General features: G+C 41.3%; 1 protein-coding gene across 1 annotated transcript in view; it reads left to right on the top strand.

Annotated features, from left to right (window-relative positions):
- Window positions 1-25,489, top strand: part of RNF150 (ring finger protein 150) — a 122,024-nt gene that overhangs the window by 71,993 nt on the left and 24,542 nt on the right. The window contains exons 2-6 of the mRNA XM_075150089.1: window positions 958-1,208; window positions 8,424-8,495; window positions 8,915-8,997; window positions 16,560-16,656; window positions 23,074-23,284. Coding sequence (XP_075006190.1) covers window positions 958-1,208; window positions 8,424-8,495; window positions 8,915-8,997; window positions 16,560-16,656; window positions 23,074-23,284 — 714 coding nt within the window. The remainder of the gene's footprint in view (window positions 1-957; window positions 1,209-8,423; window positions 8,496-8,914; window positions 8,998-16,559; window positions 16,657-23,073; window positions 23,285-25,489) is intronic.

A 25,489-nucleotide genomic window follows, 5' to 3' on the forward strand; every position in this document is an offset into this window, starting at 1 on the left:
TCAGCAGCACGTGATGCAAGTAAAATGAAACAGCACTGTACAGAAAGGAAAGCTGGTGCAGAGTCAAGACTTGGTAGATCGGTGGAGGGCCCATTTCACAGGGTTGTGGCTTCAGAAAGATTGACAGGACTGTAGGAAGTCCCTGCCCCGTCCCATTAGTGGACACCCCTTTGCTGCCTCGGCTGTGCTGACTCGTGTCCTTCTGGGGCCATGCTGCAAACTGTGTTGGGGGCTGATCTGGGCTGCAGTAGCGTTTTTTGTGGAATAAAACAGTGCTCTTGACTTCAAACTTGCATCAGCTGGCGAGTCCAGCTCCCAGCAGGGGCTCCCGAACATCTGCGTGGGCTCGGGCTGTGGGGAGCTTCCGGCTGCATGGGGTAGCGGGTGAGCTGGGAACGCGTTGAGCTGCTCTTGTCCCTGCAGGCTTCTGTTGCCAGCCCCAGGCAAGGGCAGTGATGCTTCATCGCCTTCGGGCTATGAAACCATGTGGAGATCTGTGATTGAAAGTATTTCTGATCTGAAGGCAGAGTTTGGAGGGGCTTCTCTGACAGACACGTGAGCCTGCAAAATAGGCTGTGATAAATGTATATGGAGTGTTGGATGGAAAGATGCTGGCTGCAGCACGTCTCCCTTTCTGCAGTACTTACAGCAATACCGTCTAGATAAGCCTTAGTAGCACTGGAAATCTGTGTTTGTATCAACCCATGAAACACATTTTACATATCTCACTGAGATTAGTTTATAGAAACATAGTGTGTTACTGGTTCCAGTTGAAACCTTCACCAGATCCATCTGACTTACCTCTTGGTAAAAAACAGCAGGAGAAAGGGGAGCTTTTTGTTACTGTTTTGCCTTTTTTTTTTTTTCTTTTGGCCTTGCCACATCCTCTTGTCATTTTATTACGTGGCTATCACTTGTTTTACTTAAGGTTTCTTTTCTCTCTCTCCTGTCTGATAGGCCTAGAAGATGTTGTAGCAATAATGATTCCTGAACCCAAAGGAAAAGAGATAGTGAGCCTCCTGGAGAGGAACATTACTGTGATGATGTACATAACCATCGGGACACGCAACTTGCAGAAGTACGTCAGCCGGACCTCTGTGGTGTTCGTCTCCATCTCCTTCATTGTGCTGATGATCATCTCGCTGGCGTGGCTGGTCTTCTATTACATCCAGCGATTCCGCTACGCAAATGCCAGAGACAGAAATCAGGTGAGCAGTGCTGGAATGGCTGTTTGTGTTTCCAAAAAATCACCATGGGATTCAGCTTAAAAGTAAAATCAGAGGAAATTGTGAATGTGTGGTAAAAACACCAAACCAAAACAAAAAATAGGAAAGTGAAAAGAATGGGGATATAAGAATGCCTGTTTTGGGAAAAGCCAAGACTTCTGTCAATATAGATGTGATTCAGGAAAAAAGAAATTAATAAATATAGTGTATATATATTATGGGGTTTTCCCCCTGTGCAAAACACACAAAAAATAGGCAGAAAGTTGATAATGTTGATTAGCGAAAAGATTGCCTTGGTACATATAGCCAAGTGACATAGAAATGTATACAACTAATGACCCTTGAGATCAAAATGATGACTAAACTATAGCGAGGCATGTGAATGTCTGTGTGTGAAACAAGGGTTCACAATACGTGAAGAAAGAAAAAAAGAACAGAAAGTGTTTTCATTTTTATACATCTTTAGAAGGGTCTTGGGCTTGAAAGGCAAACATGTCTCTTCATTTGACAATAATCACTGAACATATAAGTGCTGTAGTGATAGCCACCGATATTATTAAACCATTGCTTTTGAGCAATGGTTTGCTCAAAAAGAAAGAGATACAAAACCTATAGAGCTGGAGAGAAGTCAACAGCAGTGGGAATGAGCCCTAGGTCTTGAGGCCCTCTAGATTTATAAGGCACTGTGCATCTTTATGGTAGTTCAGCAATGACTAATAATAGCAATGATGATAATAAATTTAATCTTTTCTTGTCTGGATGCAACTATCTTGGCATCAGCAGCACTGTGAAGCTGAGGCTTCTACATTTCATTCTAATGGTCCAGTAGAAAATGTTATCAATGTATGAAATCTGAGGAGATAACCATTTTACTGCAGGGAAAAAAATGCACTGTAATTCAGAGATGTTTCTGGACCCTTAATAAATTACTGTCGGGGCAGGGGGAGGGTTTCCTTGATTGCTCTGCAGAAAAAGTAAAACTGAGAGTGTTAATAATCGTCTTGTAGAGAAAAGTACTGCCACGGACTCTGTAATGTATACTTAACGTACAGGGATGCCTCATCCTCCCCCATTGAAATTCAGGCATCCTCTGAGATAGAGAGCAGCTGCTCTGTATTTACAGACAGAAAGAATATATTTTCCTTTTAAATATACAGTATGAAATTTTGGATAGCAAGAACAAGATTATCCCAGCTGGAATTTGAACATCACTGGCAGCAGATTCGCTGTGACTGTAATGGTTGTGATAATTTTTAGATGCTTTGGCTGCAAAAGCACATGTGTGCCTAATTGATGTATGTGAGTACCGTAAGCATGCTTTGAATCAAGTAATTATACAGGCAGATTAGCAGTGTAAATAGACATACATAAATATGAAACCCAGCAAAATAAGGAGCTCATTTAGGTAATATGCTATAGTTTGGAACTGATAGGTTTATATGTTAAAGCAGACTTCCTTTTCAGTATTTTCTTTCCAAAGTTTGAACAAGACTAACATGTGCACAAGCAATTGTCCCATGCAGAGGTTTTAGTAACTTCGTTATTATACTAGTTCTGTCCTTCAGAAGAATAAGAAAGCATGCCTCCTAAGCAATTATTTATTACTAATTTTTTGCCAAAGCTGTGGTAATGATATGGGGCAAACTAGAATTTCTTCATGTACTTTCTTCATGCAGTTTTGCCTGACATCTCCTCTAATCTCTTTATTAGCTCTTTTCATATGAAAAACAGTAGTGATATACAGGCAAAGCTCGACCATTTGTGTTAATGAGTTCCTGTGGTTTGTTTTTTCTCTTTTAGTCCTAGCGATGGAATATAATGATGTAGGTAGCTGAGAAGAGCTCAGCTTGCTCTTGCCCTTTCTATGAGGGTTCCTCTCTATTTCCCCTAAAGCTCTGCTTGTTTCTTTTTTCTTTGGCACATTTTCTTGTAGCACAAGGATGGGTTCACAAAGTTCTATATTGATATCTTGGATATTCAGATATATACAAGAAAAATTGTTTGCGTTGCTTTGCTGGAGCAAGATTTTTTTGTCATTGCGCTCAAAAGCTTTTGCCATAATAACTTGCAAGTCTGTTTGTGTGAAGGTATTGTGCTTACTTGTTGGAAAGCCTTGCATGTGTTGTAAGCACCTTCGTTGCTGGCCAACTTCAGGAAGGATGCTTCCTTCTAGTTGTATTTGATGTACTCAGGCTAAAATTTATCCAAAGGTTGAAATATTTGGTTGAACAGAGCATCAGATGAAGGGGGAGCCAGCTGGCCTATTCAGAGAAAGTTGTGCTATCAGTTCCTACCCCGCAACGCGATAAAATCTGACTGTGCAGACCGACTGCCCTGTTCTGAAAGTGCGAAAAACTGTGACTCATTTATTAGACTTCAGTTAAAATTAAAAAAAAAATTTAAAAAGCTTAAATTCATGTTGACATCTGAATGATTTAAAATCCCACAGTTTTAAGACAAGGGCTTGTGAGGACCTATGTTCTCTGTGTCAGATAAGAACCTATGCCTACCTCTTTGTTAACCTCTGTCATGCATGCCTTTCCTAGGTTTGGCTGATACTGGAGTTGCTACCAGGAGCAGTTCAGCCTCCTCTGGATTGGTAGTCTGGGGACTATGCTGAGGGAATGGGACAATGTGGCTGACTGCAAAATATGATTGGCAGAAAAAGCCATTATCTCCAAGCAGGAGGGGTGTTGCACTGTTACATGAAAGCAAGATTTCTGAACATCTTTCCTTGGCCACTCCAAGTGTCCCTAAGTCATTTTCCATTTTACCTCTTCCAAGCTGACCCATTGTAATATGTCTTCCTTTCATGAAAAACATGTGTGTCCTTTTGTCAAGCCTCATAACCACCTTTGCCCCTTGTTCTCTTTTATATGGTGACCCGCCTTTCCAGGTCCACTTCCCTTCTTGCACACAGCCCAAGTTGCTGATCAAGCAGTAAACCCAAAAGGAACAGATTTGATTATCCATCAAGGAAGCAACAAGTCCAAGCTAGTGAGAGAGGCAGCTAGAAAGACTGAAGAATCTCCCGGAATCATTTCCTGTGACCCCCAGCGAGGTGAAACTTGGACATACAGCATGTACATCTTCAGCCACCGCTCTTCCTCACTGTGTGTGCAAAATCCAGGTTCATGTGCCAGAAGGAAGACAGAGCTCACTCCAGTTAGGTGCCTGATTTTGATGAGTGGAGAATCAGGACTTCAAGGATTCTCGCTGAATGCCCTTGCCCGTTCATCCCCATTGGCTGGGAATTAATGCAGTGGAGCACAAAATTGTCTTCCATTATGGGCTTGTGCACCTGCAGCCAGGGTGTCAGCTACAAATATGGTTAGATTTCAATTTTGGTTTTAATACATTTAATTTTTAAGAGTATTTCTAGCACAGACAACTGTACGGTACATGTGGAAGTAGAAGATAGGTAGTAATATTCACATGGATGAAAATCCAAGGCCTCCTCTTTTTTTCCCACCTAACAAGATGTCCAGGAAGTAGGTGGTTGCCCTGATGATACGCCCTTTTGATATGAAGAGGATAAATTTGTGTAAGGAAAGCGTAGGCAATCTGCTTCCTCAGCGGCTTGTTCCTGGAGCCCTCCTGAAGATGAGAAAGTTTCACTGTTAAAGACTGTGGGAATTGTTTGCATCAAGAGACATCAGGTTGCAGGGCTAATTGAAAGCAGTTTGGAATTACATGACAAGTTAAGTCCTGGAGATAATTCAGCAAAATGTGACTTGCTGTCTCAGCCCTGTAGCAGCCAGGACACAGGCTTAAAAAAAACCCAACCCTGTCAGTGTGTCAGACTTCATATTTTACCAGTAATAGTCGTCTGTGAGACGTGAGATGGGAGGATGGCAAGGGGATGATGTTTAAGTGCCAGACCTGTTGACCATATTTCTTCCATGTCATTTCTTCCCATTGTTTTCTTGTTAAGAAGAAGTTTTCTGTAAAGTCATTTTGAAACCAGGGGCTCCGTGAGTTTTGCAGGATAGTGAAAGCCAAAGCAGGCAGTGATCGCACTGGGCTGAGGAGGGTCCTGTGCGTCCTGGGTTAATCTCCAGTGAAGGATCTACTTTAGTATTTGACTGGCAGCATGTGGAGGGTCAAGCAATTATCTGAGAAGGAAGTCTGCTGGCCATGGCTTTGAATTAGAGTTTTGGGCCATTGAATAGAGACGTCGATCTTTGAAGCAGTCTTGGGAAGATGCTTCCCGTGATGGAGTCCGCAAACTTTATCTGTGGTACAGGAGGTGTGTCTGATACCTCGTCCTGATGGTGCGCTTCATTCTGCGCAAGGCCCAAGGTGATCTCCTCCCTGCAAAGGTGATAGTTTAATACGGCCATCAAGAGAGAAGCACTTACCGTAATTTCTCTTCCACAGCATCTACGGTCATTTACTTCCTCAGGAACAGACAAGTGATGCTTTCCATGCTACTGTTCTTTCTTTTGAACTAGTATCACCATCTCCACAAGACCACTGCATCTGATATGCTTAACTCCTTCCAGTCCAGTACTGAATGTTGCAGCCTTGCTAATGAGATTATGAGATTTATGATTGTAAATCTGTAAGCCTCACTTTAAACCCTTAAACTATTGTAATGCCTCTTATCTTTTAGGGGAAATCATTGGTTAGTGATAGCATGCCTTTCGTTCAAATGGAAGAATCCTTTGAAAGTACGACTTTACTCCAAGATATTACTGTTCTTTCAAAAACTAAATTATTCTCATTTGCATGTAAGTCATGAACTTGTCTATTTAAGACAGATAAGAGAAAGCAAACATGTAAACAAGCAGATCAAAGATGTACATGAGTCTTTAATCTTGTCCTTTCCCCTTGAAGAATGTGTAAAAAAGAACTGAGACATTTCATTAGTTTAAGTAATAATAATGATAAAAAGGAATCGCAAGCAATTCCTGAAGCAGGACATAATGGCTCTTGTCTTGCTCTATGTTATCAGTCTGTCTTTGATTTACATTAAAGAAACAAATAGATGGCAAGAAATGTTTCCAACTCTCATCTGATCCCTTTATTTAAGGGAGACTGTGAGAAAAATGAACCACGGAAAAGATGTTGTATAACTACAAGATACTCCCTCACGTGTAATAATGCTGGAAAGCATTATGCTGGAAAGCTCGTATGTAAATCTCATATGATAGCCAAGATCATTTTCACCTCTTTAGCCAGATCTGAAATTGCTCTCTGCTTTCAGTGTTGCATGCATTTTGTCAGTCTTCCATGTCTTTCCAATCCAATAAGCTTATTCTCTAAATCTAATTCAGTGATTTTAATTGAATCTGAAGAACAAAGTGGTAATTTATTAATTGTATCTGTATGGTGATTAGGTCTCAATTTACAAACTACATCCAGCTTTCTTCCATTTTTGGCTTCATGCTCTCACCCCCTCCAGCTGGAAATCCTTCCCATTGACAGGCCCCTCTGAACTCCAGCACAGGCAGTGCTCCCAGCCTGAAAAGTTGAATGTCTTCTGAGTCACCAAAGCTCCTAAGTCTCCCTCCTATCTAACAACACATGGCTGGAAACATGGATGGGGAAGGGAGGTGAAGAGAAGAGTTTAATTCATTTATTGGTGGCAAATTGGGATGCACTGTATATGAACTGTTATAAATATAATATAATGTTATGTTTAACATGTTATAATATAAAAAGAAGACATCAGAGTAGGTGTTGCTGTGTGAAACTGTATGAGAAAGGCATGAAAAAACTGGAGAGAGCCCAGAGGAGGGTCACCAGTATGGTCTGGGGACAGGAGCACACGACATCTGAGGAGAGGCGGAGGGAGCTCGTCTTGCTGAGCTGGGAGGGGAGCAGAGGAGGAGGAAGGGTTCTGCTTGCAGCCTTCAGCTGCATAACGGGTGGTTGGAGAGGAGGCAAAGTCAGGCTCTTCTCGGAGGTGCACAGAGAAAGGACAAGGGTAATGGTCACAAATTACAAGAAGGGAAATTCCATTTGTATGTTTAAGAAAAAAAAAACGACTGTGAGAGTGGTTAAGCACTGGAACAAATTATCCACAGAGGTTGTGAAATCTCCCTTCCTGGAGATATTCAAAACTTGACTGGACACAGCTCTGACTTTGAGGTTGACCCAGCCTTGAGCAGGGGGTGGGAGTACATGACCTCTCAAAGGCCTTTCCAGCCTGTGAGTCTGTCTCCAGATCGCCTCGTTGTTGGGTTAGCACAAGTGAGCAGAAAAGTCCTTGGAGCACTCATACAGGCACAAGCTCAGTAGCACAGGGTGCAGAGGTAGCTCTGCTGAGCAGTGATTGTATGAACTGCCCCATAATGTTCTCAGCCTCTTGCAAGAGGCAGGCATCTCCATCTTCAGCGTTTGAGAACAGGGTGTTTTGCGTCAGGCTGTTATTACATACTTCAATTCTGAGTGGCTGTGACCCTGCCAGCACAGTAACAGTGTTTTGAAAATATGGGAGAACAGTCAAAAACATCACATGGTAAGCAATTCATGGTCCACTGGAGGGAAAGATAGAAAGGCAAAGAACAAGCAAATGGTTATGTATGGATAGGATGTTACTGCAGGACCATATAGTGCTTTACCTGTAAGAAACTGCAGATGCTTTTGCTTCATTTTTATACCTTGTATTGCTCCTATAAAGTAGGCAACTCTGCATTGCAGGAAAAGAGAAGATTATTCATGTTTTTCGTGGTTAACAAATTAACAGCTCACTTTCAGCACTTACATCTTGCTGAAGATTGTGAACTAGTTCTGGAACAACATAAGAATAAAGACCTTCTGAATCTTAAGCCCAGTGTTCACTCTGCTTACCAGCCCAGGCCTCATTTAATAATGTATTTTTACAAGTGTCATTAAAAAAAGAGAGGGAAGAAGTAGGATACCCAAGTAGAGGACTTGTTACATACATTGCTACTCACTGGAATAGTAAAGGTGCTGTAGTGTAGCATCATGATGGGCTCACATGCAGTCTCCACTGGAACTCCATTAGAGTAGCTTTGCCTCATCAGCTGTGGGTTACCAGCGAGCCTAGAATACCTACTGTGTCCTTATTGTGAATAACAGCATGACTGACCTCATCTGTTTGTATTTATACAGCACTGTCCTGTTTCATGTACAATCACTTCAGATTATTAAGAGGCCTAGGGAGAAAAGGTGATGATTTCTGCATGAAGAGATACTCTCTGCTTAAGAGCAAATTTTGTATTACAGCGCCGGCTTGGAGATGCTGCAAAGAAAGCAATCAGCAAGCTGCAAGTCAGAACAATCAGGAAAGGTGATAAGGTAATTTTTCAAATTGCTCATTACCAAATGAAACTCTGTACTGAGGATTCCTTCAGACCACTGGGACAATGAGGCAGAACAGAAATGGCAATTGCTTATTTAGCTACTATGTGTCCTTCAGGCTGGGGAGGAATACTGGTAAGCAATTTACAGATGGAATGGAGTAGAGAGAGAAGAAGGTGAGTCTGTGAAGATGCAGAAAATCCTGAAAGTTAAAACACGCTAACTAAATCTGCATGCTTCCCAGGGCAAGTTTCCAACTGGAAACGTTGGAAAATCTGACTTGCTTGTCTTGAAATGTATTATTGGATTTGCAGCATGCCTCAGTGACTGTTTTATTTTGTCACATAGGCTCTTGTATGAAGAGATTAGCTGACAAAATCAAAAAATGAAAATGATGAATGTTCTCTTTCCTGTAGGAAACTGAGCCAGACTTTGATAACTGTGCTGTTTGTATTGAAGGCTACAAGCCCAATGATGTTGTCAGAATTTTGCCTTGCAGGTAAGTTGAAGGTTGAAGGTTCTTTTAGCTCTGATAGTCTCTCTACTTCAAGACAGGCTCTGTTCTCACAGTATCACACTGATGAGATTACCTGAGAGTTTGGGGAGGGAAGGGTGAGTTTATCATTTTGATTTATTCAAAATCTGTTCTGTAAAGATATCTGAAATGCCTCTCTATTCGACTTGAAGTAAAAGTAGTATTAATGGTGGTAAGAACCTGAGTTTAGCATGACAGTCAGAAATTTTGTGTGATCTGGACCTATTACAAAGTCTTCAGTAGGATTTTTAAACTAAACGTTTTGATTCCTTTATTTTGCTCACTGGTTTTATATCAGTCCAGAATAACTCCCTTAGAATAATTTGCCCCTGACTTCAAGGTGTGCCCTGGGCACAGCAGCCAGGGGTAGAGCAGGCTCCTGCTCCCCATGGAGCCACTTCTTTTGCTGTCCAGGCACTGAGAAAGCGATGACTTCTATCAAAAAAAAAACCAGCCATAAAAAGAGATATGCTGAGTAGAAACAGTAAAGCAAAAAGGGAATGTGACAAAGACCACATTATCTATTGCTGCCATGAAAATATTCTCAGGCATGTAGGACATGAAGGTGACAAGAACAGCTTTTGGCCTTGTTCTTTCTCTTTTCTTCTCCCTATGTGAACGTGCCCTGTGCAGCACATACGCTTGCAGCGATGTGACACAGGAGCACAGCCTCTTGCCACCTGTAACAGCTGTATTCATCTCTCTGTGCCATTATATTGTCATCTGTGAAGTGTTAGCTAATGAAGGATTTCTCTAAGGAAATCAATTTCTTAGGAAATTTCCTAGGAACAGTGGTTCCCCTAGGAGAGCAAGACCAAGTGTTTGATTTCCCTAGAAATAGGAATCCAAGTGTTGCACACACAGAGCAGAGATTTTTTTTTTTGATAGAGTTTCTTTCTTCTCCTGCAGACATGTTCACTGGCTTGAGAAACTGAAATATTTGTTTCTTTTCCTGCTATGTTGTTCCCTAGTAGATATTTGAATGTTACAATCTGTCCATTTTTGTTCGTTCATGTGACTCATTAAATCTGTTTACTGCCATCACTAAATGGCAAACAAAAAGCAACGGATTAATCATAAATTTGACCTACTGTAAATCCCCCACAATGACAAATTGCATGTGAACTCTTTTTTTTCTATGAACAGATGCAAACGCATCACATCATGAAGCAGAAATACAGAAAAATGATAAATTAGCAGAAAGTGAGGACCTTGGTTTGACATCAAGCCTGTTTTCACAGAAGCATAATAAAGCTTGGAAATTTTGCATGACAGAGACAGGCAGTTTTTGGAGGTAGTTATACAACAGCAACAAACATGTCTAAGCTCTAGCTTTCACTTGTGTCTCGCCTCATAATTCAATGAGGCTCCAGTCAGACTTTGTCATCCACAGTGTTGAGTCAAGCAGAGTGAATAGGAAACACATAGTTAACAGGTGATGTTCAGTTCTTGGCTGACTTAAAAGGTCACCTAGAAAATGACTCACGCTAAAAGGTTAGCAGCAGCAGAACTGTCTTGTGAAATACTCACAGTTTGAGCCTCAGCAGTTTTGAATTATAAAAACTCAAAGATCTTTCTCAAGCAGCTACTTCACAAACCCTGGCTTTCCTGCTACACAAATTGTGAGGGCAGTATTTTACACATTTGCATGGGTTTGGACTTCCAAAATCAGGAAATGGTAGTCATGATTTTTTTCTGCTGTTGCCAGTCTTGTCTCCTCATCCAAAAAAAAAAAAAAAAAGTGAATTAATTTCTGTCTCTGTTAAGTGAGTAGGAGAGTGTTATATCTTGATAAAGACCTACAGACCCTGTAGGTTTCTTCCTCCAGCATCCTCAGTTAAACTGTGTGCAGTTTCTAGCATGGGAACCTCATTATACTGCAGTTGAATAAGAGGCTGGCATTTCACCAAGCCTTAGAGAAGCCAGCACCATATGACACCAGTGCTGGCTGACCTTAGTGTTTCTATCCAGGAGGTAGAACTTTTTACCTACAAAGCCAAATACACCCCAAGAGCTGCACATGAAAGATGCTGCTTGGTACTGCAGGCAGTACTGGGAAAACCACTGCTAGCAGGCACACTCTGTATAAAGCCCTGTATATCTTGAGATTTCTTTTTAAGACTGGTGGAGCCTGAATCTCCTAAGAAATTGGCAGCAAAAATCCACCAGCCAATATTGCAGTGGATGAGCTCTGAAGTCATATAGATACATGTTTACTAGGACTTACGGTGTTTCCCCAAATGTCGTCTCTTTTCTGTTGGCAGAGAGCAGGCACTGGGATAGCCTGTTGTTACATATCCCGCTCTGGAGAGCTAGGAGGAGAATTCCAGTTAACTTGTCCTCTTTAGCCAGCTCCCACAACTGACTGTATTAATAAACTTCACTTTACAGAACGTATCAAATAAATAAGGACTGACACTTGGTTACAAAAAGTGTTGGCTTGCAGCTGGTTTTATGTTTAATGGTAGCAAGCATCACTGAAGTTATCTTTGAGAGCATTGACACAACATCAAATGTAACCAAGTTCATTGTTCCCGGAGTGATATCTCTTGTCATAGCCCTAGTTCCTTCTGCTTGTCCTCCATCTCTAGCTTCAAAATGCCTTCGTCTTTTCTGCTCTGGCTTTGGAGAAGTTACTGGTGCTGCTGCTCCCAGTGTGTGCCTTTTACTCAACTTTTACTAACTTTACTAAAATTCTACAGAGGCAAGACAATTCTTTCAACCTCATCTCTACTGAGTTCTTCATAAGCTCTTTTTTTTGGTTGTTTCATTTCTGTCACCAATAAATGTGCTTTCTGACCCCGTTCCAGCTCGTTCCCTTCCCCTGAACCTTCATTCCATGAACAACTGTGATTTCAGAGACTGCTTCACTCCTCCTTTCTCTTTTTATTAGCTTCCTGTGAAAATTTTCATCACATACTTTCTTCCCTTTGATTCCTTCCTCTCACTTACCTTCATCATCATCATCTTTGGTCCTTCCTTCTTCCTCAAAAATAAACAAATAATACCGTACATGCACCCCCAAAAGCCCAAACCTTCTTGTTGGATGCTACAGTGCTACTCTATCTCTCACCAAAACCCTTCTCAACCCTCTGCTTCAGCCCTCTGTCTAATCCAGGCAACTGACGATCTTACTCAGGGTGCCTAGGGATGTACCTCTCTTTCTGCTTTTGCCTCCTTTTCTCTGCTCACGCTTTTCTTCTGAGAAAAATTACGACTGCTAGGTTTGTTTGTGTGCAGTTTGGAGTACAAGTAGAAGGTGGAAGGAGAACAGTTTTCCTTAACCTGGAAAAAAAGCTTCACAAAATTGTCGGCAAGCTGAAAGCTTTACAATAGTTTTACAACAATCAAATTATTATTATTATAGTTTTGGGCTGAGCCTGAAATGAAATTTTTTTTCTTTTGTGATTAAAATTGCAGCTTTAAAGAAAATTTAAATACATTTCAGACAAAAGTAATCTCCAGTTAAAAAATATGAAGTGCCATTCAGAGAATAGTAAATGAAATGCTCTGGGATTTTGAGGTTCTTTCTCTTTCTTTGTGCTCTGTGAGCTTTACACAGCCGCGTGTAGTCGCAGAGTCGCAGAAGAGTGCAGGAGGGGTCCCAGGAGGCCACCACCTCTGGAACGGCACAGGGGCACTGGCCGTGCACATGTCATTCTTGGGAGTTTTTTCCAACACACTCTGCAGTCTCCCGGGATGAAGGCTCTGCAAATTCCCCTGATAATTTATTGCAGTGCTTTACTACCCTGACTGTGGTGAAGCTTTTCCTATTGTGTAACCTGGATCTCACTTGCTGCAATTTAAACACATCATTGTGTCTCTTATCCCTAGGAGAGGTGAAGAACAGTTGTTTCCTTTCTCCTTATGGGAGCCTTTGTTTTGTATGAGGATTGTAACGACATCTCTTCTCCTCTCACCTTCCTCTCTCTCAACTAATCAACTACAGTTCTTTTGAGAAACTTTTCAACCCATCCAAATCAACATAGTTTTGCAATGCGTGTGGTTGCACACAACAGAAAAAAAACCACATTTTTTTCTAGCTCTGACTTTGATTGTCAAAGCCACGTCCCGAGCCCGTCCCTTGAAACATCTCTCTTACTGTCTCCCTGTGTGGGTCATTACTTCTGAACTCATCCATGATGCCTCTACCCTCTCCTTCCTTTTAAAACTTGCATCAGTCAGAACTGCAGAGGGAGAGGGATTTTTGTTGCAGTTGATCTTTTTACATCTTTGTCTTACCATGTGACAGTGAAATATTGCAGTTGCTCTCTCATCTTACTTTGTGCTGACCCTTATTTTGCCTGAATTTGGATGATAAACTTATCAGGACATCAAACAATTCACAATTTTTTGAAAGCCATAAGCATGTATATAGTGCTGTAGCTAATAACGCATAAAATAAACTTTCAAATCCAAGTCTGCAAAGCCTGCCACCTCACTTCTCTGCACAAATGTTTACGTGTTCAAAAATAGATACTATGAGACCTCTAATTATATAATGTGGTACAAAAATTTAAAAATTCAGATCTTTATCTGATTTTCAGTAACATTCTGATTTTCAATAACATTCCATTTTTCTGTAGATTTCTGTCAAATAATGAAGTTCCTTCTGTTGTACATATTAAATCTGAAATTAATAGAGCCATAATACACTGTGCGAATTCAGTATTGAGAAGTGCAAAGTGACATGATCTGTCAGGTATTTAAATTACTCGGCATTGGTAGGATTTCTTTTAGAATATTGTTTTTTGAAGCCAACTTTAGGAACACTAAACTTCAGTTTTTAAAGTCTTTAAGGCATGAAAGTTCCAAGCTTTTGGTGATTAACAAACATTATGAAATGCTGTAATATGAACCACAGCTTGACTGAGGCTTGCAAAGCTTGAACTTGAAAACAAAAGGAGACTTTCTAGTCTATGGTAAAATGGCTTGATAGAAGTTACATATTTTTTATCCGAAACAGGTTTTGGAAATCTGTTTTTTTTTCAAGAGAATAATAAATATCTCAGCTTTTGTAAATGTACTGATTATTTTGGCACAAATATGCTTCAGATGTTTGCAGTTAAACACACTTGTTTATGAATTTGAGTATATAATTAAAGAAAACAAATCACTATCAAGAATTTCATAGTTATTTCAAATAGCTGAAAAGCAAGACATTGATTTCCAGTACCCTCCGTGAATTAACACACCCAAGGAATTCTGTTGGTTAGACTTCTAAATGTAAAATTACACGTGCCTGAGGACTGTATCTTTATGCTTTCACCTATTCAGAATGCTTACCTGATGATGTGCTGAATATGTCCCTCCTGAGATAAAAGAAAGGGAGAGTTATGTAGGACAAAGACTGAAATTTGGTGCATTGTGTTTTTACCCAGTAAAGGAAGTGTTGTTTGGAAGGAGGGTTGTAAACTTTAGTAGGCTTAGTAAAGCAGTGGTTTAAACTTCAAGTATCACGGTACTTCATTTGTGTGAATCATGTTGACATACAGGATCAGATGAGGTTTGACAAAGTTTGGTATTGCAGCCAACTGATATAATTAGACTGGGTCAAACTTCCAAGAACAGATTTGCCCTTTCCCATAGTTGTGTGAAGTCAGACCAAGCACAGGAATGTGATAATTTGCCATGTAGCTTTGTTTCACAAAGGATCCGTTTCTTCTAGAAGTAGCGAGAAAAAACATCGCAGTGAAAAGAATGAGATTCTGAGATTTCACGCAGTTTTGGCTTTGAATTTCTAGTGTTATTTAGGACTGAAGCCAGCTAGTAAGCCAGCCAGCTAGTAAACCAGCCAGCCAGTATGTGGGCCGATATCATGTTAGTAAGAGCCAGGGTTGCAAATCGATATTGGTGAAAGTACACCTTAATATCTTCCATCAAGTATCTTGTTGTGTGAGAGAGGCCGTGACACAATACAGCAGCAGACCCATTCAGCTGAATACGTACCACTTAAATATTTAAAATTATTTTGGTGCGTTAAGTGATTCTTAGCTTTCTCGGAGATTGCATTTCCACGTGGAGGCTGGTATGTGCCCCGCTCCAGGCGGAGCCTTGGCCAGCTGTGAGCTGTGTCCACCTGCGGTTACCTGCTGGGTTTGTATGGCTGTGCTGTACGAGCGATGCACGTGGGGCAGTGACGGCACAGGGAAACACAGGCTGGGGACTGCTCAAATCTAAAGTTCAAGCAGACTTAAACGTGCTTTCAGGCTCTGCCAAGTAAAATGTGGGACACCTGTTGCAAGCCTTAGGAAGGAAATTTGGAGCTGGTCTATACGGTGTTTCAAAACAAGCAAATTAGTCTTAGTTTGCACCTTTTGGAGCAAGACTGTGTATGTATATCAAGCCTCATATTTCAGAATAAAATACCCTCTTTCAATTTCACTTAAGTTATTATTATTATTAAGTTATATTAGGTAGTTGGACTAGGGTCCCTTCCAACTGAACTATTCTATTCTATTCAATTAATGGATTAAAAAAGATTTTCAGGAAGGCAAGTCAATTTTCAGTTTCCTACATGGCAGTGTAATTTCTGAAGCTATGTGCATGGTAGGAAACTTTCCTCCTTTTCTTCAGAAGGAGGGAGGCTGAACAAACTTCACTGCCTTGGGCCGAGCCCCAACTCCTCTACTTGGCCTATTCAGCAGTGTTTCTTAAACCCCGAGCCTCACATTCCTGTGTTTTATAACATTTGTTCTCTATAAACCACAGGGTAACAGAATATACTCGCAAGAGAAAATACAATCTGTCAGTCAGGTACACGCGCTAAATATCTCTATATTCAATCTCAGTTTGTGTCAGGCAAAGCTAGACAAGAAGCTTTCAGTTCCTCCACCTGGACAATGTCTAAGAAAAGTCACCCCCAGCAGCCACAGGGGTCAGGTAGTTGCTTAGTGGTCACTTCAGACTGAGCACAGGATTAGCAACAACCCCTTCAGGGCTGGAATTGTTTAGGAGCTCACTCTGATGGACAACTTCTAAAGAGCAGGAAAGCCAGGGAGAATGTTTTAAAAAGCATCATCCTGTTTTTTCCGTTTAAATGAAAAGTAGCATTTTTTTTTTTTTAATTTACTTTATTTCCTTATGCCTGCATCCTAAAAAATACCAGACCCCTGATAGCTTCACATTTAAATTATGTGTAATCAGGTTTGTCTGTAGAACCATCAAGAAATATTAATGTGATTTTTACCTTTACCAGCAAGCAGGTTTTGTTTACTGACAGCCTTTAACATTTAAAGAGTATGGGTTTTGCTGATGCATTTTCTGTAATTTTCCTAATTCTCTAATTATGTACATGTCTTCTTTTCCAAACTCAGTTGAGCAACATTGTGCACATGTGCTTGAGATGCTGCAGCAATAATTTTAGTCTTGTGTGCATAGGATATAGTTTTGCAGTCCTTGCAGAGGTCACAAACCACACCATTTGAAATACTCTCACTTTACTGAATTCAGAAGATAAGTCTGGTACTAAGTGGTAAATTGTGCTGTGGTGGATTTGAATTAAAATATCCTGGTTTTCATTGCAGGCATCTTTTCCACAAGTCCTGTGTAGACCCCTGGCTGCTAGACCATCGTACCTGCCCGATGTGTAAAATGAATATTCTAAAAGCTCTAGGGATCCCGGTAAGCACGTCACAGAGCAGCTGGTCAGGGCAGAAGGGAAACACCGGCTACTTGGGTATATCCCTAGCCCTTTGCCTGTCTGTTCCCATCCTACTCTTCTTGCCATGTTATTGATTTATTAATTGATTTATTATGGGGAGTACAAGCTGAAATGTCTGACTCTACCTCTCTCCTGCACCCCACTTTTATTAGCAAGGAAGAGTGTGTCTGTGGGGGGTTGGTTGGGTGTTGGGATTTGTGTGTCTGTGGTTGCTTGCTTTCTGGAGCAGAGGATTGTTTACTGGTGGTTTGGTGGATTTATAGACTCTTTCACATAGCTTTTCTTTGTGTTTTAAATCAGGACTGGACTTATTTTTTTAATCATGCTCTCAATTCAAATCTCAAAGCAGACGGTCTACAAATAAAATTTTCCCTGCTGTACTAGTTGAGGACAACTAATTGCTCATTCTGGGGAGCCAAATCTTTTTTCTGTCAGATTTCTCTTAAAGTCTATCTGTAGCAAGCTCTGTACTCCTAATTTCAATTAGGGAGCGTTTCTCCCAGTAACTAAGCATGTGGCGGACTGCATGACATACAAGAAATTGTTAAGCTCTTCGTTATTTGGAACATTCAGATGTGGTTAGAAGCTGCCAAGGCAATTGATCTTTTTAGGTTGCATGTTTACATTCAGATAGTGCATGTCCTGTCTGCCATACAGTTTCCTAACCGCAACTATCACAGAGATCAGGGGCTTCACCAGGAAGAAGTGAGTCACTTTCTCACACCGTGCGAGGCTTGCCACGTGATAGTGAAGTTCAATACTGAAACACCACCAGCTGATGCATTAACAGGTGCTGTAAATACCCTCCCCAGTTATAGATGGTGACATGCCAGCTCACGTATGAAAGAGCTATATAAAGTAAGATAGCTCATGTGAACATATTAGGGGAGCTGATGCAGCCATTCCCCAAGAGTTCATTTTCATGGAGACTAGGAAGCCAAGCAGATTACTGCAGAAGAGGTTCCACAGCAAGTGATGAAGTATGTTTTTACTGAAGTAGGCAGATATGTTAATCAACCTAATATAATCCAAGCTAAAAACATGCACTGGGGAAAATGAAGTAGAGCATTGTAGTTAGGTTAACGCCATTACAGTTGGGCTACTTTTTCTGCTAAGCTTGTATATTGTCTTTAGAATATTAAAAGATGATACAACTGTTAAATCAGTATTTGAGATGTGAGGAAAGGCCAGAATGAAGGCTGGCTCTGCCATTCAGCATCTCTGCGCCTAGGCTTAAATACAAAATTTTTTCCCCAGGTTCCATGTCTCAGTTCACAGGCCTGCCATGGGCAACTACCCAGGATTTTGACTCCTCTGTCCGTACCCAGTATATTGTTCCGTGGCTTTCTTCTGCATCATGCAGGACCACACCATTTTGCTCTCACACTGGTCCATTCACATTTTTGCCCAAGCATTTCATTAACATGCTCTTCATCCAGCTTCATAATCAGGGGATGTAGACAAATCAGACCTCTGCTTTTTGGAGGCCTGCGGTGAGATGTTAAGGTCTTTCCAGAAAGTTTAGTATCGTTCGTATTTACATCCAGAATACGGTTCTCACCAACTTCACTGAGAGCTGCTGAAGGCTAAGCGTGTCCGCAGGCTGTCTGAGGCTGGGTACGTTGAGGGGAAGGGAAAACATGCCCAGAGGCCATGTGTAAAAGTTTTGGTTTACATGACTGGCTTTTACTACATATGAACAGCTCTGTAGTGGCAGGTATAGAACCTAATTACCAGGAATAATTAAAAGCGCCATTCCATTTCCTCAGCCATCATTTCTCATCTCACAGCTCCCTGTCTCGTTCTCTCTGTACCGCGTAGCAGAAGGGGGATCCATCCTGCTCCCCTCACTGAGAGCTTTCCACATGGAGCTTCTGTAGAAATAATTGTACTGGGCATGTAATTAAAGATACTGCTGTAACCAACATAAACAACAGGGTCAAATTAAGATTTCAGAATCAGCCTTAGTGCTGGTCTGTCTTAACACTAAAAATCAAGAGCTTGGATGTTAATGTTCCACTAGGAAAGTTTGTTTACAGGATTTTATTGTATGAATTTCTGTAAAAATTTCCCTAGGTTGTTCTAAGACAACAAACTGAAAACAGACCACTCCATCATTTGGAGGAACATACTGGCTCCCACCTGCGTGGATTATCGGTTAGGTTCATGAAGGGAGAGCTGCATGCTAGAGTCTTACCCCTCGAAATGACTTACTGTAGGAGCTGTTGTCCGTGGGAACTGGGAGCAGATGGTAGCCTTCGTGTCAGGGGTTTCATCTGGCTGACAGCAAAGGAAGTGGGAGTCTGAGAGCATCTGGTAGCTTGGGGGTTAAAAATTCCTATACTGCTATCAGTTGTTCCTCTTCCTCTGTTTTCTCTACCTTCTCTTTCTAAAATATGCCTCAACTCCTGCTTCTCCCTCTCCTACCTCGTGCCCTTTCCTGCTTTTCCTCTGCATAACCCCTCCTGCCCAACCTTTATCCTTTTGAGCTCCTGCGCTGGTGTCACTGCTGGTGCTCCCTGCTCAGCTCGCAGGACCTGTTCTCCACCCACACAGAAATTGTGCATCCTCACCCTTCTCGCTGCCTGCCACCCTTCTCGAGGGCAGCCCGGGGTGGGCATCGGTCCTGTGGGGTGCTTTCTGGTGCCACCCTAAGCTTGCGGGCACCATGCAAAGCCCTCTTCTCTTTGAAAAGTGTAGTTGTCAGTCCCAAATAAGCCACCAGTCTCTATCGGTACATGTGAACTGATATTTTCAGAGGCTCATAACTTAGCCAGATGTCAGTAGGCTGTTGTGGGAAAGGACATTTCCCTGGCAGAAGCTGTAAAGCTGTAGGGCTTCTCAGTGAGAGGTGGCAAACATTTCTGTAGAGTGGATAAAGCAAAATGCCATTCCCTAACCACATTCTTGAGTCTTGCTGAGCCATCTTAGCTGAAATTTCCACACACAGAAAATCAGCCTTAGGCAGGCAGCAGTTTCTGATGGGACCCTTGAGCCAAATTTGCCAAAGTCCTTTTTGCAGGCTTTTACAATGGGAGGAATGAGGAAATTTTACCATAGGCAGGGCTAAAATGTCTTTTTTCCTGCCAGCTGCATGTTTGTCCTATGGTTGTTATTAAAGAGCTGGCTTGTGTGACTGTGGGTATATTGTGCTTCGTTTAGCAGGAAGACTCAGGATTTTCCAGGAAATGATTGGTTAAAACCCAAATATCTAAATGCTTCAATTCAGTTCACATCTAAACTCTCCATTTACTTTGTAACAGACACTTCAAATATTATCTGCCCTAAAACCAGATTCCCCAGGCTGCTGTGAGGCACCAAAATGACTGCACTCATTTTCACGGTAGCTGAGCACCCTAGCATCTCCGCTTTTCACCATGGCTCTCTGCAGCTCCAGAGGATTATTAACTAACTAACTATCAGCAAATGGTTGGCGTAACCTTTTCCACTGTCTCTTTGCTGGTGAATCCAGCTCAGACTATACCTCTTTTGGCTGTAATATTTGAAGTGAATTATCAGTCAAAGTGCCTTTCACATTCAGAGCGCTATATTGTTACTGGGGTGATCATATCACATAAAATAGTTTCCCTCTGCTTCTCCCCCTTTTCTGCAGATATCTGCTGGATATGCAGACAGCTGCATTTTTGGCAGCAGATTGGATGACTTGAAGCTATTCACTAAGAGCCTTAGCCAAGCCCTCAGAAGTCAATACAAAGCCTTCCCTTGACTTTAGTGGAATTGTGCCCTCAAAGCACTTACATGCAGGGAATGAGTGAAACCAATATAATTAAACTTAGAAAATGTATCTGGGTCACTCTGACAGCAAAAGCCATAATGTATTTTTTTCGATCAGTATTTCATATCATTAGTTTTATAGTATGCTGCTTAGTTTGGGGTATTTTTTCCAACTAAAATGATTCAGGAGTAAAGGGATTAATTATATCGAGCAATGCTATTTTTGCATCTTTAATGTTTAATGTTGGTTTGGCTCTCAATTATAACCCCCAGTTTTTAAAGGTTTAAAAGTTAGTGATGAAACCCCATTCTAGGAATAACTAGAATCAGAGTGAAGGACAGACAACTGATCCCCTGAAAAAAAATTGAAATAGTTTTTCCTAGAGTAGAAAAGAAAAAACTGGCCTTTTTTTTCTTTAAGATACACTGCCATCAAAGCCAAATTTAAGTTAAAAATGAAATTCTGAAAGCATCTGTTGTAACAGCTAAGGGTGAGGGAAAGAGTGATAGATCTAAGGAATAATTTTGTATCCAAGTCCTAATATGATAAGATAAATGATTGGTATTTCACTTAGAAAAGTACAGGTTCGATGGGTTTCATTAAAATCTGGTGTAGCTGAATGTGCCTTTATCCCAGTTCTGAGGAGCTCTCACTGCTTGTGGATTGGACTGGAGCCAGACAATGACAATTCTAATTTTTATCCCAAACTTCAGTTTGTGGGTACAAGTCACCTGAGGATTGTTTAAAATGCCTACCTTTTTCATTAGGAACATTTGTGAAAAAATATTTATGAGGTGGCAACAATCGGACAGCGAAAAGAGAAAACATGCTAAGTTCCTGGTTCTGCAAAAAATGTAAACATATGGTAACCTTCTATGCCTGAGTTCAAAGGGATTACTCTTGTGCTTAAAGCTAAGCCTCTGTTTAAGTCTTTGCTGTATCATATTTTGCTTAGTTTCTAGGTGCCTGCTGTTGGAGATAGGCAGGTAGTGAGATTTTCAAAAATGCCTTAGCAAGTGAGACAACTAAGCATAGCAAAAATCAGATCCACAGAGCAGAGTACATCTCCTCTGACTTTAGCCATCCAGATGTTGGATTTCCAGTCTAGCAGCTTAATCCCTATCTCTGCATAGTGCTGAGCAGTGGGAAGGCAGAGGGGGCAATTCATACCACTTACCTTAGGATGGGATGAATCACACAGCGAAATTGTCTCAAACCATTGAAGTTAGAGGAAACCTAAGTGACTGATCCAGATTAGCTGTCTGACTCCTGGACAAGAAAGATAAATGGGAACAACTGAACAACTGAACTTTATGTTTCCTAACTTAACCAGGTATCTACGTAATTGCAGCTCAACTTTGCGATGTCCCTCTGTCATTTTGGAAGCTTTGCACTCTGACGCACAGCATCCTCATTTCTGAGTTAGCCTTGCTTTTGTTACAATATGTTAAAGCTTCAAAACCCAGTTCTTGAAATAGTTATGCAAACAATTGTTCTCCGTGCCTTGGGGAGAACTAGATCTGGTTCTATGGGCAAATGGCACCAGAATCTGTTTCCTCTTAGAGGAAAAAGAGCTTTTTTACTCATATGTTTGTCACCAATGTTTATGGGGAGCTTCATAGAAATCACTGCTGTATGAACGGGAGCATCAGGCTTATAACAGGCCCAGAGAAATCAAGGCTAGAAACTAGTCTGACTGTTTTAAGTGCCTAGCTTGGACATAGTGTCTCTGGACAAACGATCCGCTTTGCTACCCAGTGCCCACTTGAAGTCTTTGTCAACAGGCGCTCAATGCTAAAGATACTGTGCAAGAAGTGGGCACCACAACCCCCTTTCATTGCTTCCCTACAAGGTCAGTGGAAAGGCAGACACCTGACTTGAAGAGCTTGGCTCATTCTGGAGATGTTGGTGCGTTCACTATGTAACTGCAAGAGAGAAGTGTCTAAATTCCCCAGAACTGGGTTTCATCCTTGGTCTCTCTGAGTCACAAAGCAAGAAAGACTATGGATCGAATAATACTCTTCAAATTCCCATTATTGCTTGTTTGTTTCTTTTCTCATAATTTTATTTTGTAGGAAATATAGCATTACTAAAGGAAAAGATCTTTTGATGTTAAAAGACTTGTCTTATAAACAGCTTTAGTTTTCTATTTTTGCACCCCACACATAGATGCGCCCACAGGCACTTCCCTCGAATTCCTATTCCTGAAAGCTCTGATAGCAGCTCTATAAAATGTATATTTAGGGAAAAGATAATCGTTCCCCTTCAGCTACTGTCTCTGTTTACATTTGTAATCTGACTCAGCAGTTCTGGCTATGTTGAGCAGATCATATCAATAAGTAAGTTACTTTTTCAATGTACACTTTCCCAAACCTTTAAAAAGTATAAATAAGAATATTTAGAGACTGTAGGTGACACAGTTTAATACTGAATATTTGCAATGCATGCTTCAGGTCTCTCTTCCAAAAAATTGTATTAAAAGGTTTTAAGTACATGAAAACAAACAAACTGTGCATGTTTTCATCATATATTGCCATTTTCAATACTGAAAGAAAGTGAAAAACCCTGAAGAAGTGGGAACAGGTACGTTAAGTCTTTTCATCAGGTAAAAGCTCAAATTTCTTCTTTTTCTCCCCATTAGCCAAATGCAGATTGCATGGATGATATACCTCCAGACTTGGAAGCATCCATAGGAGGACCGCCAACCAACCAGATAACGGGAGCCAGCGATATAACAGTGAACGAGAGCTCTGTAGCCCTGGATCCCCCGGTGCGGACTGTGGGAGTACTACAAGTCATCCAAGACATAGACTCCTTTCCCCAGGTTGGGGAGGGTAACTTCACAACAAGCAGTAAGTTCCTCTTTGTGGCAGAATTTGCACTGAAATAAATGTTTAGCAACCCGAATCACAAGCTGATCTCTAGTGCGGGAAAAATGGCCTTTGAAGGCTTTTTCGCTGGAGCAATGGCCTTACTTTAAGCCTAGCAGAAATTCTACAGGGTAAGTAAATTTAAATATCATGTCGTTCTGCTGCACTGCAAACACTTCCAGCCTGTGTGCACATCAGTGTGTTGAATGGCAAACTCTAATTGGAGTCCCCTGCATGGACAGAACAAGTTATTTCAGTCAACACAAAGCAATAGAAACTTATGGTCATCTTCAGATATTGTTTATAGGAAGTGATCCCATTCACCATGATAACTCACCATGTATCACCTGGCTTCTTTGTGAAGCAGATTGGTGCATGTCCTTTGGCCTGCCTTTCCTCACTGGGCTACATGTTACCTCGTGGAAGCTATTCTTACCTGCATATCATAAAATAAATAGTAAACGCAGCAATCACTTTTACTGCCTTCGGACAAGAAAAAAAAAATGCTGAATTCTGCTTTTGGCTTTCCTTTATCTTCTTCCATCAACTGAAGCTCATCTAGTTATTTATTCATACTTGAACTTCTCATTTCAGAAGGATTGATGGTCAGAGTTCCTGTAGTTGAAAATGTGAGCGTAGTGAAATAACACTGCCAATTTGTACAAAAAAAGGAGAATTTTGCATCTTTTCAATGTGTTTAGTTTTCACGTAAGGGGACCATTTGAACCAGTAACTCTCAAAATGTCTGCATGTGTCTCTGTTCCTAAAAATTATGCTCTTTGTTGAAAATCTACTTCTGACAGTTTAAAAAGAATGTTGTCAGCTGTTTTGAGTGAGGATTGTACTAGTCTAAAATTCTCATTTTTAGGTAAAATAGCAGATCCGTAAAAAATACATATCTGTTTGATACCAGTTTGTGTATTAGTATTGACAAGACTATTGTAGAAAATCATCAGATATACTTGAAGGAAGGTAGAAGAATGTCAGAAAATACAGGTTTGTGTATGGAGTCAGCGTAGGTCCTGGAAAAACTATACATTTTCAACCATTTCTAGGTACTACTATGGGCCTGGGCGTGAAAAAGCAGGCAAGTAATAATATGATGTGTAAAAAGTAGGAGAAAGATAAGGAGACTAGGCTGAAATTATTTTACATTAGTCTTCTTACTCCGTGGAGAGACTTGATAATCACATTTTCCCTCATACTGCAGCCAGTGTCGTGGCAGTGAAAATAACTTCTGGAAATGCTGGACTTGCGACCTTCGCCACAAGTGACCCCGAAGTGGATTTTTTAAGTTCTCCCTTTGTACTGGTTTCAGGTGTGGTCCTTTTATGGTCTAAGCCCTGGATCCAGCAAGGGGTGAGCAGCAAGGTTATAGGCCCAGCCTGTTAGCTGGTGGCATACAACTTTCTCAAGCCTCCTTGAGTGCTGGCAAGAGCTGTTCAAAACGAGATGTTATTTTGTTCCTTCCAGTAACTGTTTTTAAATGCATTTGGGACTGATTTAAACCATGAAGGAAAGATTTTACTTCAGGGTACCACAATGTAACAGAAGACTGGGCTAGACGCTGGTCTCAGCTGTACCCTCCTGAAGTGAGTAGCTCCGCTGGCAGATAATTATCCTTGTCCCACTGTTCTTTACAAGGTCCGCTATTGAAGTTGGGAAGGAGGGCCGTGGTGTGCCCGCGACACCCACAGCTGCATGGCACATGCGGAGAAGAGCCGGCAGCCTGGTGCAAAGCCCAGCACTAGGGGTAGTCCACGCTTTTCATCCCAGGATCTTGGCACACCCAGAAGCAGTTCTGGTTTGTCATCAGGGGTAACAATGGTGTTGAGGCAGCGAGGAAGCACAAGGGCTCAGTAACTCTCCAGCCACTCTCTTCTCCTGCAGTTTTGTTTCCAGAGTCTGCAGAAGGATCAGTTTCAGTCCAAACACATTTGTTCTTCATTTTCCAAGTTGCCAACTGGGTGAAAAACTTGCTCTGAGCCAGCAGAATACTGCAGGGCCTGCTTTATTTTGTCTTGGTGCCCTCTGTTTTTCCCCTTGCCTTTAATAACATTGAGCAATAGACACTAACACTGGGCAATCCTGAGGGCTGACAGCAGAGCCCATGGACAAGGAACTCGCACCAAGACCAGTGGTCTGTCCAGGCATACAGGCAATGAAGCAGCAAACCATGGACCTTCA

The sequence above is a fragment of the Calonectris borealis genome, chromosome 4 (assembly GCF_964195595.1).
Source record: "Calonectris borealis chromosome 4, bCalBor7.hap1.2, whole genome shotgun sequence".
Classification (NCBI taxonomy): Eukaryota; Metazoa; Chordata; class Aves; order Procellariiformes; family Procellariidae; genus Calonectris; species Calonectris borealis.